Here is a 21,113-nt window from a genome sequence, read left to right on the forward strand (position 1 = left end):
GTCTGATTAATGGTTCGTGTATGCTACTTGTTCAATTAAGGGTTATGATCAATTTCTATAGTACATCTAAAGTACACTGAAAATTATATCAGAAATTTTCCCTACTGTTCTGATCATGGATCTAGAAATTTTTATTTGAACTACTATGTTGAATATTTTTTTAAATGTACTCACCTGGTTGAAGGAATATCTAACAAGACGTAGATTACTTGTCTGGTCAATGATTTGGATATATTACTTGTTCGATCAGGAGCCAGGATATATACTGACAATTGCACTAGAATCTGTTCTGCCTCTTCACATCACTAATTTCGAAAGAGTGACTTGTACTACTTGCCGAATCTATTACTGGTTCATTCTACTTGACATCTGGCTATATTGATAGCATATAGATTTTACTGAATCCACACTGAATCCACGAAAGATTTATTTAACGTGTCGATCTGAAATAAACATAATGCATATTACTTGTCTGTTTAATGGTTTAGATGTACTACTTGCTCAATCAAGAAACAATCTTAATTAATTTCCTCGTCTCACGTTTACAGGAAATGTAAGGATGACGGGTCAGAATGAACGAGGCCGACGAGAGGTGGATCGAACGTACTTCGAATGGTAATTTATTACAATTTGTACAGATTACAAATCGGTACCTATGGTGTCGCGTTCCTCGTCAGACGTCTTAAAAGGAGCGGATATTGAGCAGAACGCCGCCCGTCGCTGCGCTAACGTTTAACCATATCAGTTTTTTTCATTTTTATATTAATTACCCCTGTAATCGTATATCTATCCTCGACGCTCGGTGAACACTGGGGTCACTAACGAATCACAGAAAAATCGAAACAATCGGACGAACGGAATCGAACGAGCAAGCATATCGTGTGTCGTAGGGAGTGTTATATTGCGTACAATAGGTTACAATTGAAAATTCGCTTTACATCCGTTTACATCTCTCCTCTCCATATCGCTCTCTCTCTCTCTCTCTCGCTCTCTCTCGCTCAGCACATCGAAAGACTATTTTGTTTCCTTAATCATCAATCTCACCCATGTGTTCTGGTATTCCCGCGTGTTCACCTAGTAGCCCCAGAGAATCGGACAATTATGACGGTGTACACGATCGATCGATCGATCGTCCCTGTTCGGTTCAACAGTCTGCTCGCGCGTGCAGAAAAAGGATAAACACGCTCGACGAAAGTATATAATCGCTTCGAAGAAAGCTCACGCCAATTTTCCAGCTTTCTTTCTCTCCTCCTTCTTGTCTGTCGTCTGTCCCTCTCTGTTCGTTATTTTTCTTTGTTTCTCGGTTTTGTTTCGCTCGGTATTTCGGCCAGGCCCACTCGAATAAAAATCATTGTTATTCGACTATCTACTCCATACATAGTAACATACATAACTGGAAGCCCTAGACTACTAGGTTTTACATGGACGATGTAATCGGGTCAGACAGTGGCAGGGGTATCCTCGTCGACGCCCACGAGCTACCTGCTGCCGGCAGTGAGAGCCTCGGACGTGATGACCGTCGCCGCGAACATCGTCATCGAGGTCGACAGCAGGAACACGAGGTTCGCAATCAACGCTAGAATCATCGTCGTCGCTGTAGTCCAGGCCGTGCTGCGTCCCGCTGAGCTGTTGCCACCTGACGACAGAAGGAACATGATGAATGCCCGGGATTAGACGGCGGGGGCTGGCACGCGCTCGATGATAATTCAGTGTCTGCGCGGCGATAACGCGACGATGCCCCTCTGAACATCCGTCAATCGCCTCTGAACGCAAATAACGCTACACCGAACATCCTGCTTAAACCATCTTGCCGCCCAGGTTTCGCCAGATCAATTCCTCCCTTGCCAAACTTTACACAGTGATTAAACTTGCCTCAATCAGTTTAAGATGTTTTCAATCGAAAACAATATTTATATTGCCACTTTTTTCTACTCTTGATTTTTTTAATGCACTGAAAAATTTCAGAGAAGATTGGTTGGTTAATTGCCACTTTTTAGCACGAGTTGAGAATTCCTTAACGCGTCTGATTATAACCGACCTTTTCCGCTTATTCTGGCGTTGTTCGTGATCGATTGATTACATTGTACATTTCTATGCAAATAATTGTTCGTATTAATTAACAGAAGCTTGTTACCTATTTAACTGATGTTCAAGCGTTTATTTGCCCATTTAGAATGATCATAGTTTGCTTAATTTGAAATGAAACATTAATTTGGCTTGTTCTGTTGAGAATAATCCAATTTAATATAGTATTCAGCTTTTGATTACGCTGGATTTTCGGTCGACAATAATTCTGAATTACAGACAACGGGATGCTTTGTACGCGTAAGTTATATTCTTTTGTCTTTTGAATCACAGTCTGATTTTATAGAAATTATTATTCTTGGATTTGTTATTCAATATTGAATTGTGGCGAGTTCTTTTTGTTTGTTTCATTTTTCTTACTCCCTCTTCCGAGAGACTGTTTTTTTCCCGGAAATGGAAGGATCAGGATTTTTTTTCCTCGGTATAATTGGTAAGAGGATACCCGGCGCGCCGGCTGTATGCTCACGTTTTCGAAAAACTCGAGCTTTTTACGAGCGCTGACGTTGACACGCCGACGAAACCGCGATATTCGGTTACTGGTCGGCGAACAGATATCAGTAATCTGATATCCAGGTATCACGAGTATATCCGATCATACACGCACTGTTACCACTGACAATCTTATTTTTCTCGGAAGAATCGCCGGATTGCTTTCCGATAATTAAATACGACATTCTTCCTACCTTTAATATCTCCAAGATATATGAAATTATATTTCGCAGACCCTGTCCGGCTACCGTCAGTTTCCACTTATCGATACACTATCACGCATTAAGCTCATTGTTTCCCCTATCTAATTTATTTTCGTCCAAAGGATAGGATGAGTTTCCGATAATTAACAGAGAAGAAGTCAGTCAGTTTCTACTTATCCATCTACTATGAAATATTTTTTAACGATTTTATTCTTCTCTGGAGAAGGGTTAGCTTCCTAATATTTAAACACAACAAGCTACCAATTACTAACTTTCTCAAGTACTCAAATTTTAGCTCTCGAATCCTGTCTGACCACGTGTAGTTAGTTCCCCTCGCCCCAAAATTAAATATGAAACTCATTTCTGTAGAGCACAGTGGTCCACGAAAATAACGTGTTGGTAATGGCTGGAATCGAGATCGAGGTTCGGCATAAACGGACCATTTAAAAATTCTTTTCAGCTCGCGAGAGGGAATATCGCGCGGGAAATTCGAATTTTCGTCGGACCAGGGGCGACGGCCTCATTGGGACATTAATGATGCTCGAGTCCCGGACAGGAATTAATTTCGAGATACTTTAGAACCCGACGCGGTCATATCGAAAATCCATTTGTCGTGGACTTCCGCGGAAGCCGCGGTATTAATCAAACCCCGTCGCGGTCGGGACGCACTGTCGCGTTCCTATTAACCCACATCAAGCTCTCTTTCAATTACAAATTCCGGGTAATGAATTTACCCGGCGATTTTATCGTTTTTAATTACAATAAGAAGTTGAATAATGACCAGGTGGGCGAACGCGTCGCTCGTTAGCCCTTCGACCCCCGTGCTCTGCCCCCGGCCACCAGAAAAATGGGCGGAGAAAAATGTGGGACGCGTCGCTTCCGGGGAGAGGCGGTTATGCTTGCCAAGTTCCGTGGCACGGCGCCGCAAACTTTGTTGCCTCGGTCCCGATAGCCGTTCTTAACCCTTAATCCTAAATTATTCGCGAAACAGTTCGCCCGGGGGAAATTGTTTTTCGTTGGTGCCCGGCACTGGTAAATTCGTGGGGTGGAGAGGAAGGGGGAGGGCACGTTGCTTAAGTAGTTGCAGCTGCTCCAAATAGACTAATTAAACGGAAGCTCCGAGCTTTCTGAGGTTGTGCACATAAGCTTTCGCCGGCGTCCCGCCTTTTTTCCGCGGCAAACGCCGCGTGCCCGTGCCGTACCGTGCTCGCCGACGCCGCCCTTTACCGCGAGTAACAAGAAAACTTTTTAAGCTTTTATGGGTTTGTTTATTCTGCTCGTGTTGCACGGATTATTGCGAACGTACCCATTCATTCGCCGGTTTATTGAAATTAATTGCCAGACTGCGTACATTCGTATCTTCCCGTCCAACAGGAATTTATTTTTCGGCTGAATTCAGTTGCGAAACGCTCCAAAGGTATTTATTTTGTTCGTGTTTAGAAATTTGTTATTTTCACCGTTTTGGAATGACTGCAGTGATCCGATAACTAGAGGAAAGTGAAACCGGCAATTAAAATAGCCAAGTGACTGTGGATAATTTCTCTATTTGATGTCATAAGGACTTGCACTATTTGTCTGACCAATGGCGAGTCTGTTCTACTTGCCAGACCTCCAATACTCATTAATACATAAGTATTATTGGAATTAACTACCAAACTGTGAACGGTCATTAATTTAATTTGTGGATTTAGTTTCCAAATCAGCGAAAAATTTTTATTTTGTTCTCTAGATGGAAATCGTTGTTTCTATAGTTTTAGATTAATTTCGTGTGAAACGGGTTCACGATGTCGATCCTTCTCTTGATTCAGCACGCGACCCTCTTCATTGTCATGGCGCGGTCCAGGGACGAGATCTCCCGTCGATGACGGGAAAATGATTAAAAACCTCGGTCGCGGAAATATTGGACGTAATATCGACAACGGCACCGCGATTTTTTATTGGCCTGCGAAGGAATTAATATCGATGGACGTATCAGCCCGTGCTTTCGATGCTCCCATCGAATATTTTGATAGCGGAATTCAATGGAAAGATGAAAACGACCCCCCTGCCCCCACTCTTCCATCGTATAAGGTTTAGAATCGTTTTGTAGGGAAACAGGAATCGAATAGAATCTGTCCGCGACAGCGGGCACGTTCAACTGTGAATGTAGAAACAGTTTTGGAGAATTAAATGCAGAAAAATTGCCAATCTAGTCACGCGTAATTGTGCCAGGAAAAATCAGGAAGAATGACGAGAGTCATCGAATGAATTTCACCTCACGAAGAAGAGAACGACGGTGATGGTCTATCGAACATTTTCAATTCGTTTCCCCGAGCGAAATCGGGCAATTCCGCTCGGCGTCGACGGAACAAGAGACTGTCTATTTAAATTGCCTCGTCCTATACTGTCTGTTCATAATTATTTCCAACCGAGTGTCGTTTACATACAAACGGCCACCAATATAAACGTTGCTACCGACGAAATTACCGTAGGAAATGCATAGCTCGGAACGCTGGAACCTTATACGCATGTCGACTAATCGAATCGTTATGAAAATTGCATCCTCTATTTTTTCACCCTATTGTTTCCCAGCTGAAATCTCTTTGCTTAAAAATCATACTCTTCGAAGCAATGGACTGAAGCCAATTAACAATATTCATTTCAGTTTCAATAACAGAATTCAACAGGTTTCCACCAGTGTTTCTGTAAAATTAAACATTTTTAATCGGGCTGTAATTCTGTACCGGGAAATATTAATTCTACGGTCAGACTGCAAACGTTCCTATTCTACTTGATACTCTTTCCATCCATTCCTCTCGCTCTTCGTGTGTAATGTTTTTCAATACTGCTGACACACTTCTCGCAATAAAAGATTGAAACTCGTCTGATCATACACAAACCTTTTCCCCTTGCGGAGCTACATTTTCAAGCAAGAAAATATTATCCATAATAAAATAGTCTGCATTGTATATTCTACTGTTTCTTCCTGAAATGTACAGTGGAATAGTCAACCTACAAATACTTTTCATATTATTCCACAAGTACAAATACTTCTTCAGGGGTAGTGTACACTTTTTCCAAATTTGCTACAGCTATTCACTTCAAATTTTTACAGCATCTGGTACCATACTAGATGTACATTCTAGCCAAAGTGAATCTTGAAATACCGACCAGAGAAAATTGTACAACTCAATCAATGTGTAGTATCGTTTGCACTCCTACGTCCAAATAACTGATGCTGTCAATCAGGCTACAGGACGAATTTCGAAAAATTCTACGTCTGAACTACGTGTCACCCCTCGAAATGAAAGCCCAAAAAATTTCAACTCGATCGTTCGAATGGTTACCGAGAAAAAAATACGCATACTGCCTTTAAACGAGACATACTCGAACAGAATTTCGTCAAAGATAATTGTTTATTTCGATTCCCGATTCCTCCACTCGACTTCCGCTCGCGAAGAAACAAACGCGTGCGTCAACGATCCATAATTTCCCGGCGATTGGGTACAGTGTTCTCGATCGAGCGGCTCGTTAAACGAACAAAAGCATTCGATCCGCAGGACAAAGGCGGTGACATGCGGGAGTGGGTGGCGTGGTGTACGTGTGAAAAAAAAAATCGGCTTCGATCCGGGTCCCACCTCTGAATCGCTTTTAATATCGGTTTTAGAGGGTCGAATATATAATTCATCGGCGCCGAGCGACAATTCCCCTGCGTTTTCCGCACGTTTTTCTCTCTTCATGGCCGGAAGTTTATTAGCCGCGATACCCGCGTCCGAGAAGGGTAGGGGAGGGGATGAGGTAAACTTAGGGGTGGTCCGAAGCTGGTAGGATATACGAGGCTTCATAAAGCCCCGGGGCTCGCACGGTTTGTCCAGGTAGGCGGGTCACTGTTTCCGTAATGAACGGGTATTGGGACGACGGCGACGGTGGCGGCGGCGACGGCGGCGGCGGCGGCGGCTGCGAGAGAAAAATAGGAAAAAGCGAAACAGAGGGGACGGTCGATATTCGATTAATTGGATCCGGCCCGCTGACTCCTTTCCCCCGTCTTCTCCGGTGCGTACTTCGACCGTCCACCCTCGCACGGTTTTCTGGCTTTTCACACGTCGGTACCTAACGCGATCGTTGTTGTTAGCGCGTTTACATATTCCTTGTTGCTGCGCCCGGCGACTTTTATTATTCAGGCCACCTGCATTGCGGCGGCGGACAAGATTGCACAGAGCCGGCGGGTTGTCTTTTTGGGTTACAGAATCTCTGTTTCGAACATTTTATTCTCCGTGTCTTTTTCTCTCCACGGGTTTTCAATTTTAACTCGCCCGGAAAGTTCTCTTGGACCGCCTAGTAGCCTTCACTCGAAGGCGTTTAATTATTCCCTATTTAGGGAAGTAATTGATTAATTGAGATCTGCCGTGAAATTAACATTTTGCTGTTTATGGATGGAGGTTTCTCAGGAAAAAATTGTTCGACATTTTTTTAGCTATTTTCAACTGTTCGTATGGTCAAATTTTTGTTGAGTTGTGTTTTAATTGTTTCTCGTTGATATTTCCGTTAGATCAGGCTTTGTTTTAGTGTATCGATTATATCCATCAATAAAATATGCATCAATTACATGTTGATCAATTATGTATTCGACATTATTTGCAATGGTTTGTTGACATTTGTCAGACAGCTCCAGTATGATGGATCACTAGGATGAAATGCGTCGTTTGCAATTTGTAGCCAGGAACAGAAATAATTTATGAGCCGTTCGAATGTTTCAGGTGTGTATGTGAATCGTATAAATCACGTGGAATAGTATCCTAAATTAAAAGAAATTGAATTATTACTTTTGTTACAATACTGATGTTAATCGAACATATATTGTATTTTGTTTTCAACTTTCTCTAGCGTAATATATTGTACATTAATATGTATTTAATATATGCACTTTGATTGCAATTGCTTCCACTAAATATTTACATTTGGCTATACGTCGTACGCACATCATTAGTATATTAATCTTTAATGATCTGAAGGTACTTTGAAGTAATAACTTCATTAAAATTCTAATCAAATATACATACACGAATTTTGTTTCCAAATACCTTATACAGATTTATAGATTGTCGATTGTAGTTTAATTTACAAAATTCTCACTGAAGGTACCTCAAAGTGTTGTCGTCATTACAATTTTGCTGTGAATCAAATATACTGGAAATTCGTTTCTGACGTCATTTTATTTAAAACTCATGGTCTCTTCTCGAATATAAACAGTTTTACTGCAACTGTCCCTATTAGAATAATAAATCCAGAGTATTTATAAAGTAGTATTTTGTCCAATTTCCTCCCTTAAAATTCTGCAATTAACCAGATGACCTGAAATTTCATTTTCAAAGTACCTTCCTGAAAACACCAATTTTCCGTCGACGCAATAAACAATGAACCCCAGAGTTGCAGCATCCCCAGTGTCCAACCCCCTAATAAATGTGTCACGCTCCATATATATTCCCCCAACCCCCAGTGCATTAAGCTCCCCACCACCTCCCCGCCACAATTTTATTTCCTTGAATCATAAGTCTCCATAATCGGTGCTCCTCGAAACTTCAACCTCGACGAACGGTTCTCTCTCGGAATCGTCGGACTTCGCAACCTCTTTAACTGTGAAACTTCGGGAGGGGCGGCCACCCCCGTTGCCATACTTGCGGTCATCACACCGGGGCGGCAGATTTTGCAGCGAGAAAGAATCAAAGCATCGGTCCAAGTGTTTTCGAGGGGATCGTAAATCCGTTCGCCGAAAGTTTCGACCCCGCTCGTTAACGTGTACCGCGACCAGTTCGATATCAGGTGGACCGTGGGGGGTGGCTCGTAAACCTCGACTCGTAAAGATTCTCGAACAGGGAGTCCCTTCATCGATGGGACTTGTTCTACCGGTTCCGACGTGGTTTGATCGAATGCCGGAGAACTATCGTCGCCGAACCCTTTCGCGAATCCCCGGGCCACGATTCAGCCCTTTCGAGCCGTTCCCTCCGATTCACGACGAACATTTCCGGTCCAGAGTGCGCCGAGTCACTCGATTCCAAAGGAATCGAGAGCGTAACTCCGCGAGAAAAGTCGACGAGAGAGTTCCAACTCCTTAACTATCCCACCACCCCCATCCCCCAGACGTTCGGGATAATTTCCCATGAAAAATCGCGAGTACCCTTCCACAAATTTTTCTTCCCAACCCTCTGCCACTCTCTCTTCTACTTTCCAGATTGGATTAATTCACCGGTAATGTCCCAGCGACGCTTAAAAGCTCCGTTATTAAAATAATACGTGTAAAGAATTTTTAGGGGATTCTCGGTTGATAGAAACCTAAAAGCTGGACCGGCATAATCGAGACTCGTACTACTGGAACTTTTTGGTTCATTTACAATTCACTCATTCTTGCTATAAATGCATAACACGAACAATTATTTTAATTCTCATAGTCGAATCAACCGGTCTTTCATTCCAAAACAATTAAAAAATATAACCTAAACCAGATCTACCCCAAAACCATCCCTTACATTCATTTCTTCGAATTCCCATCTTCCAATCGTATTCTATCCATTGATCTAACGACTAGAATCGAAAGTTAATTATCGGCTAATCATCGCAGGATCATCGAGAATCATTTCCGCAAGGCAGATTCCATTTCTATTTTTTTCACTGCGGGTATTGACAGCCAGTTGGACGTCTGCCCGATCGCAGGACGTCTAAGCGAGTTATTACATGGTACAACGAGGCTCTTCATAAAATCTCGTTAGACCTTTCGCTAGGGCAGACCCTTTTTACCGTGGAAACGTCTGCGAGCGACGTCGCAATCTGTAGTATAGCCCTTTGCCTTCTCCACTTACGCGCGTCTCCAATTTCAGTTTAGTCGGTTTCGTTTGCCAACGTCGCGAAGCGTCGACGCCGGGCGATTAATTTAACGCGGTTAATGGACTCTGAGAAGCACACGGTTTCCTTGATAGTTTATGAACTTCGTTTCGTTTCGTTTCGTTTCGATATTAACGAGCTGCGGGAGAGAACGCGGCGGAACGAAATCTGATCCCGGCTTTATCGACTGCTCACACAGTTTCACTCGATAATTTCGAAGTTCTCGCGAGAATGTATCTAGATCCGACTTGAAAATGTTCATACATTATGTTTGTACACGTTGTACCACCCAGAAAATATTTCTTTTCCATCTGAGTAAAGAAAACCGTGAAATTAAAAATTATTTTAAAATGTAGTACACAATCCAGGATTTATTAAAATGGTTTAATAATGTTTATGCGTGACGTATAAGTGTATTCCATTGCATAGAAAATATTTCTTTTCCATCTGATTGAAGAAAATCACATGCTTTTAATTCAAAGTCCAAATAAAAATTCTTAAAAATTCATAGGGTGTTTTTCCTTAGCAAAAAGGTTTTCCTTAATGCTACTTGACTGTTTATTGATTTAAAAAAGCAGGCATTTAAAGTGTTCAGATTTGAAAAATTGCGAACGTCACTAGCCATCATTTTCTTTCACGCTCTAAAATCAAGGATGACAAATTAAATCTGTGGTATTAATCTCAATCTGAAGTGCATCGAAATTGCTAATTGCCGAGACGATTCCCGGAATCGTCCACGACATTAGGACAGGCTGCAGCGCGCTGGTGCCTGGAATGGTCACTCGCCTAATGAGCGACGATAGTGAGAGGCTGCCCGGGCATGTACAAAACGTACAAACGGCATTATGTTTTCCGAGCGAGCGGATCATAAAACACGATGGAAATGGAATACAAATAGCGACAACCGGCGGCCGGGGTCCACGAACATGTATAAATATCCGCTTTATGGAATAATTACAGGAATCGAGGAACTCACGGTGACCGGCATTGCATCCCCGGACACCGGGAGAGACTAATGGCTCCCGCGAGTTGCAACCTCAACTTTTAATTATGAGGATGACGATATTTCACATCGCGGAGAATTATTTCATTTCAGACGACGGGGACGAGATATTTTTCCATCCGTTTCCTACCCCCTACCGTCGCTTTCCGTAACGCCACCCCTCGCGTCATCCGACTGCCTGTCCGACGAAATTTATCAAAGATCGCGTTGAATAATGGAGGCTCGTTTGCGAAGGGACGAGATGGAATTATTTTTGCCCGGTCGGGCCCCCGCGATTATTCACATCCGGAACCGGGGAGAAATTGCTGCCAACTTGTCCTGACGAGTCTCTGTCCGGATAGTTACTCCTTGATTTTGATGGGGGTCGCGTTCCTCTCCCATAATCGACGGGGAACCTCGCCCGCGATTTAATAACGAGTCGCGGGTGACTAATCGATATTCCATCACGCTTTTCTATTCTAATAAATAAATTCCTTTAATTTGGGGAAAGGAGCACGAGTCCAGGAGTTCCTTTTTTCCTTTAATTCCTTTCTTTTCCTTCGATATTTGTGTCAAATATATCTCTACAGGATCATAGAATCGCGCTCTACCAGCAGAGTGTTTACGAACGTTCATCGAACCACGCAAAGAAGGCTCGTTCGAATCCGATTTTCATTTGTCGAGATCGCCGGATCTTGTCGTCCTCGCTTTCATCCCGAAATAATCTTGACAGAAAAGGGTGCGGGCATGGTACACGTGTCCTAACGCGCGTGAAACGCTATCGCCGATGGACGCTTTGATGGCAGCCGGCGCGCGGACTGGCGGTCAACTCCCGCTTGTCAATCAAAGCCGAAACAATTTCGGGGGCCGAGTAGTAAATTGGTTGAGTCAGTCGGTTTGATTGGACGACGGGCAGATGGGTTATGAGAGATATAGCAATGAATTTTGAAAACTGCCGGGGGTTCGGCGAGACGGTCCCCGAAACGGAGAACCGGAGGGAACGCGTTCGGAAAAGTCGAATTGATTTTTCGGAATTTTTCACGCATGCCGGACTCGATTTACGAGGAGTTCCGTTTTTGCCGAACGGAAGTTCGCTTTGCTCGCTCGTCATATGTTTTTTTTTTTTCCAGTGACACTGCCCTAGCAATTAGAGTGCTCATCAATTGCGTCTTCAGTGCGATGCTCCTGTAAACACGATATTAGATAAAAGATAAAAGAATTTTAAAAATCAAATTAAGAATTAAAGAATGAATGAACGACAATTTTATTCGGCTCCTGTCTTACTACAATTGATGCAGGCAATCTTTATTTTGCATAAAGATCTGCATAGACTTCACAGCGTTTTATAAATTTCCGATTTGTTTTATTTTATCGATGCTTTTATACTGTACCTTTTACGGTGGCTCAAGAACAGCACAGTGGCAATTAACATGTTCAGAGCGACACACTGAAGAATACTAAGCGACACGAATGTTTTTAAATGTCGAACGTGTATTATTTTATCAATTCTTTTGCCACACGTTTCCGTTGTGCAGACACAGTGGTACAGCGTGCAATTAACAGGTTCAAAGCTCCCGACAGAGAAGGACGAGACTGAGGCTGTTTACACGCAAACGAGTGGTGCGTCGTCCCCAATAAAAACAAAATGGTGGCCCGCGTTTACGAGCGCAGCAGCTGAGACTGTTTAGGAGAGCGCGAAACGTCAGAGCGCGTGGCTCGGTCATATTTTGGCTGTCGTCCAATTGTTTGTTGGCCCGGAAACGCGGCTTTCGTGCCTGGTCACGGGGTGCCGCTCGACCCCCTTCAACCCCCCGTGGACACCCAGACAAACTCGTGGAAGAACGTCGGGCCTCTCCAGCTTGTCAAAACGTATTTGTCCGTGGCTACAAGCGCATTATATAACGCGCTAGCCGATGGAATCCAGCGAACAGTGATTGCAGTCGCTCGAAAACCGGCTGAAAATCGTGTAGAAGGGGGTCGAGGGGAAACGTGACAGGGGTTCGTTGGATAGGGACAAGGGGATGACTCGTGTCCATCAACGTTTCCTCTCGTTTACTCCGCCCTCTACGAGCTGCGCACTCTCCTCATAACAATTTCGATGGAGGTCGAGTGTAATTGGTTTCCCGACGTCCAACAAACGGTTCCGTATCGAGATCGAATGTTTCGAGTCCCGCGAAGCGTTTTTATTAATGTCTTGCGAATTCAGAGAGACACGGATCACGATTTTGGTACGCTCAGGATGTCTGCAGAAGCTTAACCGCGAGCGTACTTTGTGATGAATTTAATGCCGTATGTTTGTTCAGTGAAATGAGAATTAATAATGAGATTATTCAGATACCAGATTTCCGCAATTTTTAATTTTCATGAAAATGATTGGATCTGATACGTAAAATTCTACAGACACTGCAGATTAATTAGATTGATTTTCTTCCATGAATAATTGCAGAAAATTGAAGGCAGATTTCGTGTAGTGATTAATTCGATGGAAGAGTCTGTTGAAGTTTACGTTTCATTTTTCTTCGAAGATTTGTACACTATATAAATGCATAAAATTTCACGGTCTATTTAGAGAGGCCATTTTTCTCCATTTTTCAATTTCAAAGTCTGTTTAATATTTTTTTTTAACTGTATGCAATAAGCGCGAATATTCTACAGGTAGTATAAATGATTCACGAAGTCCATTTTTGGGGTTGTAAAAATTCCCAAAAAATTCTAGACCGTTTCACAGATCGACAAGCCAATTTTGGAGCTTACCAGAACCTGTTTCACAGCCTACAATCATATTTTTCGGATCGAAAATATTTTCAAAAAATCGTAGACTGTTCCGCAGCTTGCAATACTATTTTTAGGGTCGAAAAATTCTCGAAAAATCGTAGACTGTTCCACACATTTGCAGATTTCTATCAATAAACACCGAACTAGGTATTCCGTAGGGATTCGATTTTTCCAAGATCAAAAGATTACAACGGTTCAGGAAGGATTTATAAAAATCGTGTTTTTTAGTAGTTTAGCAGAGTTTTTTGGGGCGAACTCGGGGCAAAAGGGATGAGTGCTTTTGGAAAAGGTGTTGGAGAAGCTGTACCGTGCACAGGGCCGCGTTCAGGCTGATTATTGATTGGTCGCTTTAACGCGTCACGGGAACCGCCGGAGCGTTTACGCGTGTAACGCGGTTTATCGCGTTATCTCCGTGATGCCCGCGAGATTGCTCTCCCTAGAAAAGCCCTTCAGACGAAGGGCAAACGCCGTGAAACGAGGGAGCGTGATTCCCTTTTTCTTGAGACTTGGTTCAATCGAGACAGGGTGTTCTGCATGGTCAATTTTGATTGATTGTTCTGATTATTCCGACATTTGAATTGAAGCAGATGTACATATTAATCAAATCCGGAAGAACAAAATTGGTAGCTTGAAACGAACATAATTTTACACTATAATTGTGGCTCTTCATGACTGAGCCCACATGACGCATAGGTGATTGTTTCAAACGATACCATACCCACAAAAAAATATGAGATTTAAAATTAGATTCTTGTTTGATGAAATACACATTAACGAAGGTCAAATTTCACTTAGACAAAAAAATTATTTTCAACGTTATACTATTTTATATGAACGCATACGTTACTCACTATTACACGAATGAATGTGCTAGAGAGTTGCTGGTAGATGGTCTGACAAAAGTTTCCAAGTACAAAGCGCGGTATCATAATTAGTAACTTCAGCTCAACAAAGACAAATGCAGTTCCTATGTCAAATTAAAAATGCAATACCCACCCACAGATCTGCTACATTCGAAGTTAGCGAAAGAAATTTGATTAAAATTCACGTTAATGAAAAAAATTAATTCATTTTGTCATTTGGTTCCCCATGTTCAAAGAGTTCGGCAGAAAGTATTGGACAATTGATTGGTTCAGTAGATAAAGATTAAAATAAAAATCGTGCACAGCGAATTTTTCATTAGTAAGTACGTTGGAAATGAATCCTCCACAGTAGATTTTTCATTTCGCTGCCTCAATCGCAAGTATCATCCCCAAATTACATACCATATTCGATCGAATCTTTACATAAAATTAATCAAAATTAATACAATTAATTTAACTACTATGCATTAATTTTATGGACTAGAAGCAACGTATACATATATTTCTTTTCTAAATAATATTATGACAGTATCATAAAATTTTTAAAATGTTTTTCCAACTCTGCGTTGGATTCACTCGCTCTTGTCGTAAATGCATAAAATCCGCAGCCTGCTCATCAATAATTCTACACGTCAAAGAATAAGTCAATTCGGAACGGAATCCTGCAGAAATCGACTAATTCGCAGCACGCAGAAACACAAAGCGCATAAATTCTCGCTCGAGGTACACGGCAGGACTGAAACCAAGGGTTCAGTCTCGACGAGAAGAGTCCTGCCAACGCGAATGGTAAAACCATAACGAATCTCGTGGCGGCGGGGATCCGGGTCAAAATAAAACCGCATAATTTCTCGGGAGAATCGAATATTCCGCTCGAGCAGGGGAACACAAATCTCGCGGCGTGATTCGGTAAATTCGGGGATGTGGGGTGGGGGCCGAAAGAGAAACAGTCTCACGTTACCGAGTTACTAATCGGAGCGGATAGTTCCTCTTCTACTCCTTACCCCCTCTTTTTTTTATCCGCTACCCTATTCGGGTTCGTCTTTTTTTTTCCTCCGGGGCGGTTTATTTCCTCGGCTGTGTCTGTCTCCTTTCAGTCGGCCGCTTTCTCCGACGAGAAAGCAGCTCTCCTCGTCGACGTTGAAGCGCGCAGCCAGCACTCTCGTTGCTCCTTACTATTCCGAGATACCCTCGGAAGTGCAGCTGAGAACTCGCCTCGCATTGATAATGCTCCGGGTATATTCCGTCGATGGACGAGGGTGGAGAGGGGCAGCCAGTGGAAGAAGAGAGAAAGAGAGCAGAGGGAGGGAGAGAGAGAGAGAGAGAGAGAGAGAGACAGAGCAGGAGGGGTGGGAAGGATGCTCGAGGGAGAATTTCACGGGATAGAGGACGAGAAACGGGGAAGGAAACGGGGAAGGAAACGGCACCGGAGAGGTATCGGCTGCGACTGCCTCGGAACAGAAGAAACGACACGGCCGCCCGTATGCCGGAGATGAATATTAACCGAGGCCTGCCACCAACGCGGCCTCTCGCATCCCTTCCGATGCACCCTGACCCGGCCCCGAGCACTGTCAATGTGAATCTTTGATCTCCCACCGGTTTTCGGTGCCGTCCGGTATTGATCTCTCGGACCGTTCGCGATTTTGTCGCGGAATTTTCACAATTTTATAGCACTCCGTTGCGTCTGCCATTTTAACCCTGCTGTTCGATCAACGTTGAAAACGCGCAAAGAAAATATACAAACAGATCGAGAAATATCCAAAGAACCCACGAAAAAAGGAAACAGTCATTATAACCACGAATCGAATTGCACCTCCCACTACCCGACTTGGAACAATTTCTGCGAAATGCAAAAGTTTGTATCTGGTTCATGTTTCTCAATTTTTTCCATTTCTGCGAGACGCGTGTTCCAGTTTCGTCTATTTCCTATTCCTGGAGGATTCCCTTTGAACGATTCTTCTCCAAAGAGAAGTTGGAGCGATGGTTCGCGAAGAAGTTTGACTTCGTCTTTGATCGACACCTCGGTAGATTTACGATTCTCCGGATCAGAGGGTTCGGCTCCGCGGTGTCTGGCAGAGAACAGTCGTTCGGGGTCGAAGGTCCAAGCTGAAAAGGGTCAAAAGGGAGCAGCGTTGTCGAGGTATTACACGAGGCTCGCCGCTCCGGAGAAAGTAATATACTAATGGTCGGGATGCGGAAAACGTAGCCCTCTCGCATTCTTCGTCGCGGCGGCGCGGCGCGGCGATGTGCAACGTGCAACGCGGCTCGCCATTCGGGAAAATCGGCCTCCTGCAATCCCATAGTCCGATTCTATCCGGAGATACATATGCTCATGATCCGGCACACGTGCAGCCGCGGAATCAATCCCTGTGGAAAACGGGGTCGACCACGAAATTTGAGACAGCGTACAGGGTGTCCCATAACCGATGGATACGAATCGGGAAACTCGATTAATCCGAGCCTCTTGTTCTATTTTCAAACAATTTTTATGCAGCTTAATCATCGTACATCTGTCTCTCCAATTGGATCTACGACTCCGAATTTTCGCGCAAAATTAAAATTGTTTGCATCGATTGCAAGTAACGGAAACTATATAGGCCGTTATTTCTCCCCTTAATAATTTTAAGGTGAGCAAATTTTGTTAACCTTACTATAATATAGCTTACTGTAACCGAGTATTTATACTCGATTGGGCCGTCGAAACGGGTGCAGCAGCCGAAAACAAAGTTCCTGAGGGACCGGCGCGCGTAGGTGAGGATCAATTACGGGAAGGGGTTTTCTGGTCGCTCGCCGACGAAATCAATTTGATAGCTGGATCCGCGGAGACACTCGAGCGAGCGATGTCTGCGGTCGTGCTGGGGGGGGGGGGGAGGGACGTGAGAGACAGGACGTCGCGGGGGTGGTTGCTCGTTTACGAGCTTGCTGACTCATCCCCCGAGGCGATGCTCGACGCCGAGGCTCTCCGATGTGCCTGCAGGGTTCGCGCACTCGCGCGGCTGATTTACGCGCGAGTCTTCTTACGAGCTCCGGGGTGGGGGAATTTCATGGCCGATGCGGGCTGATCGCGCGACGTCTGCTCGAAGGACAGGCGATAAAGCCGCGTCACCACTCGAGAGAAACCGAGACAGAGGGAGCACGCGGTGCCCTCCTCGAATGGCGTCGGCCGGTGCCTACCCGATTGCCAATACCATTACTCCGCAGTAAAAGGAGCGTAAACGCACCGTTAAAGGACTACTCACCTCTCTTCTCTCTTCTCTCCAGGCAGCCTTCTCTCGAATCCACCCCTCGGCTCCCCAAGCGGAAATCGAACCACCCCTTTATACCGTCGTAGAGAACCAGACCGCCCCTTGCGGACCAAACGAACCGAATCCACTAAAATTTCGCGTTTTCGAACGTTAATGTCGCGTCGACGACGGCTCCTCGCGTTTCCTTGGCTACCAGCCGTGCTCTCCTTTATACAGACGCGCAGACGGTGGCCTGGCACAAACGAGGGCCATTCTTTCAGATAAAATAAGCTGGCGAGATATAGATTTTTTTCTGCCTCGTGAATACGACTGTAGGCTTGTCTGGTGTTTCGAGGATGAGGGAAACTCGTTCCGACGCTTGCTGCTGATGCGTTTGTAAATCGTAGCCCCGAGTACGTTTCTGAACGGTAACGTTAACCTCTTGCGTTGGTAATTGTTTCATGCAAATACCAAACCGTGGAAACAAAATTGATTTCAGGAAATTCTGAAGTATTGCAAATTGGAGATTCTCAGAAGACAACTTTTCGACGTGTGTGGCGGGTCATTCCAGCGCAAGGGTTTAAACAAACGCAACTTTTATCCGATTAGATTTATCGATAACAGTAAGCGCCTGTCAAAATAAACTTGACTGGAAAATATAAAGAAAGAAAGAAATTGAAGAGTGAATCCTGTGCCACACACCGTTGCTCGTATCGATTTCGAAATTTCCTTTGCAGAGGTCCTCGGACACTCCTCTGACAATGAGTCTCGCGGTCACTCGATTCTGAAGCGTCCTGTACGTTCCATTATCGCGGTCCGGCGTCGTGTAATCAATCGGTCGACCGTGCGGGTCAAATGTCTCGGAAATTCCAGGGGACGGGAACCAATGCGCGTCTAGATACGCTAAGTGTTTTGAAATACAAAGAGGGCGAGAGGGCCACGCGAGCCAACAGAAATTTATGCGCATTTAGATACCTCGAGGATCTCGTATTCTTCGTCGGACTCGCGTCGTTTCCGCGCGAGGGGCTTGTATTCTAATCGAAAACGGATTCCCCTTGTGTACATATTTTCCAACGTAGACGTTATCTCTCGTGAGGAAATTCTTTTCCACGAAGATCCGGCGATCTCCGCCACGGGATCTCGATCGAAAGAATCCTAGCGTACATCCGACAATATCGTACCGATGGTCAGTAAGAATTTTTACATCGATGTTCCCACGCGGGTGTAAAAGAATGCAGCTCTCGAATCCGTGAAAGTTTGCAGTCTTTCGGTGCGTAATTACTAGACTGTCGATTTTATGCTTTCATGACAAAAATTAATACGTCCAATAATAAGGCTGGAACGATTTTAGAAAAATTTAAGGATATTGTTGTATCATTTTCGACATTTCGAGACGATCGAACCGAAGATCCGCAGTCTACTAATTACATTTTGCATGCGGATTTATGCCTTTGCAGATTAATTCAACGGAAGAGAGGAATTGAATCGGAATTTATTTGGTCGGTTTTTCCAGCGACCTTTCAATAATGACATTTCAGTTCCAATAATTTGCGTTTGATCGTCTCTGTTTGTTGAATATAATTACTTTTCGATCGGATGGGTACAAAAACAGTGGAACGAAATAGAAAAATTGGAAAGAACGGTGATGCGGAGGTTCAATCGATGAAGCACGATCGCGTGGAATATTTCCGCAATTTGAGCGCCTGTAACGTAGACACCGAGTTATTTCCTTCCTTCATGAAATCGTCGGCCAGCTCGCCTCTCTCGCCTTCAGCGGTGCCTTGAGCGCTATTAATCAATGGGGAATTCAGCAATTAACGCTCTGGTTTTATTAACGTGCCACTCTAACCCGCGCCGGTGCCATCGAGCCACTATCGAACGGATATATCTTCTGCTCTATGGGGTGGCACGAATTTGTCCAATTGCAATGCCGCTCAAAAGTAATTAGAAATGTCAGAATGCATTTTTAATCTGTCAATTTATCTACGCGCAAAGTTTTCTACAAGTCCCGTGACAATTTTCAAAGTACTCGTGCACAATAGTGAATTCGAATCACTTTATTTTTATCGGCTTCTTCTTAATACTGATATACGGTTAGGGTAAACTTGATAATCTTCGAATTCACTCAGAATGTTATTTTAATTGTATAGTAGTATAAAAATAAATAAAACAATATTCCCATCCACAAAATGAAAATATTAATCGCCTTCCAAAAGGAATGAAAATTTTTATCAGTCTTCTGGTGGGTCACAGCTGACCCAGTAGCAATTTCTATCTTGTTCAACCACCTCCAAAGTTATTTCCTCCAACAATTCCACGGAGAGGAATGTCTTAGTGGTAATACTGTTCCTTCCATGGAATAATGTTAGGGTATCGGTTGTTTTGGAGCACCCAGTGTGTTCAGACGAGCGAGTACCACCCGCACACGTAATTACGCACCCAGGAGCGCGCGGCCAGGCCACGCTCATTTTATATACGAAATTTTATCGAGCCGCGCCTGGTCGCCGGGCTCGATGAAGCCTCGCATTTTCGAACTTTTTTATTTTTTGTTCAGCTCGTCCTCCCTTTTTGCTTCCCCCCTTCCAATCTCGACACGGCTCGATCACCGTGGCCACTCGGCCACCCGTTGGACCGCAGACTCCTTTTTTTCAATTTTAATCCTCGACCGATATCAACCACCAGAAAGGATCGCCATCATCGTGGCGATCGGCCTCGCGGCTCCAGCTCCCCCGCAATTTTCACCGATTTCAAAACCGCCGGCCGAAATCGTCTCAATTAGTCGGCGGAGTAGAATTCCATGCTCATTCTTCCCGTACAGATATTTCCGTCATTGTCGTATGTAGATGTATATTGCCGCTACGATTCTATTTCGCTTTTGTCGGGCGAGGCCGGGCGACGAGCAATTCCTCGCGGCGATGGAATCCAGAGCGCCGATACGCTCCACGGGAAAATTCAATATAATTGCCGTCGAATTCGTGAATTATTCTATATCCGCCTTGTTCCATTTTCACTCCTGTTTTCCGTCGAATCGCCTTTTCGGCCATGCTCGAGCGCTGCTCCCGAATTCAACGCGTGGAAAATGGAAATAATACTTTTGTCAGCTATTCCTCTCCGAACTTCTATTTCAAGGTAATTAACACGTCGGGAATTGTGACGTAATTCGGTAAGATGGTCCCCCACACCATTCTAAATTGTCTATGTGATTTCGAAGATTTTTCGTTTGCATGACTCGGCAATAATGGGTTGGCCATATCCAGCTTGCTCCACAAATCAAGGACGTATGACGGTAACATCAATATTGCAAATTCATGTCGCACACTTCAGAATAACAGAATAAATATAAATTTTCTTTCGTCTTCTATGAATTTGTTAAGTGGAAAGAAATTTTAATCACTTCCCGCTAGAAAAAGAATTATACAGGAAGAGGTTAACGTTGCATTGGACAGTGCTTTGAACATTTCCCAGCGCGATTCAATCCGAAGCAATACTACTCTGCGTTTCACAATTTCTTCCACATATTCATGCTCCGCAGCTGCCCGTCCATACCGAATTCAATTCAATCTCGCATCATCTAATCTCTTGATGTCCGTACGAGGCCAGAAACGGCAAACTACCTCGGTCTAGCAATAAGGCAAACAGC

General features: G+C 43.9%; 1 protein-coding gene across 1 annotated transcript in view; it reads right to left on the minus strand.

Annotated features, from left to right (window-relative positions):
* Nucleotides 1-624: 624 nt before the first annotated feature.
* LOC143357729 (uncharacterized) overlaps nucleotides 625-21,113 on the minus strand; it is a 151,889-nt gene continuing 131,400 nt past the window's right edge. The window contains exon 6 of the mRNA XM_076794295.1: nucleotides 625-1,636. Within this exon, the coding sequence (XP_076650410.1) occupies nucleotides 1,479-1,636 (158 nt within the window). The 3' untranslated portion in view covers nucleotides 625-1,478. The remainder of the gene's footprint in view (nucleotides 1,637-21,113) is intronic.

The sequence above is a fragment of the Halictus rubicundus genome, chromosome 10 (assembly GCF_050948215.1).
Source record: "Halictus rubicundus isolate RS-2024b chromosome 10, iyHalRubi1_principal, whole genome shotgun sequence".
NCBI classification, from domain to species: domain Eukaryota; kingdom Metazoa; phylum Arthropoda; class Insecta; order Hymenoptera; family Halictidae; genus Halictus; species Halictus rubicundus.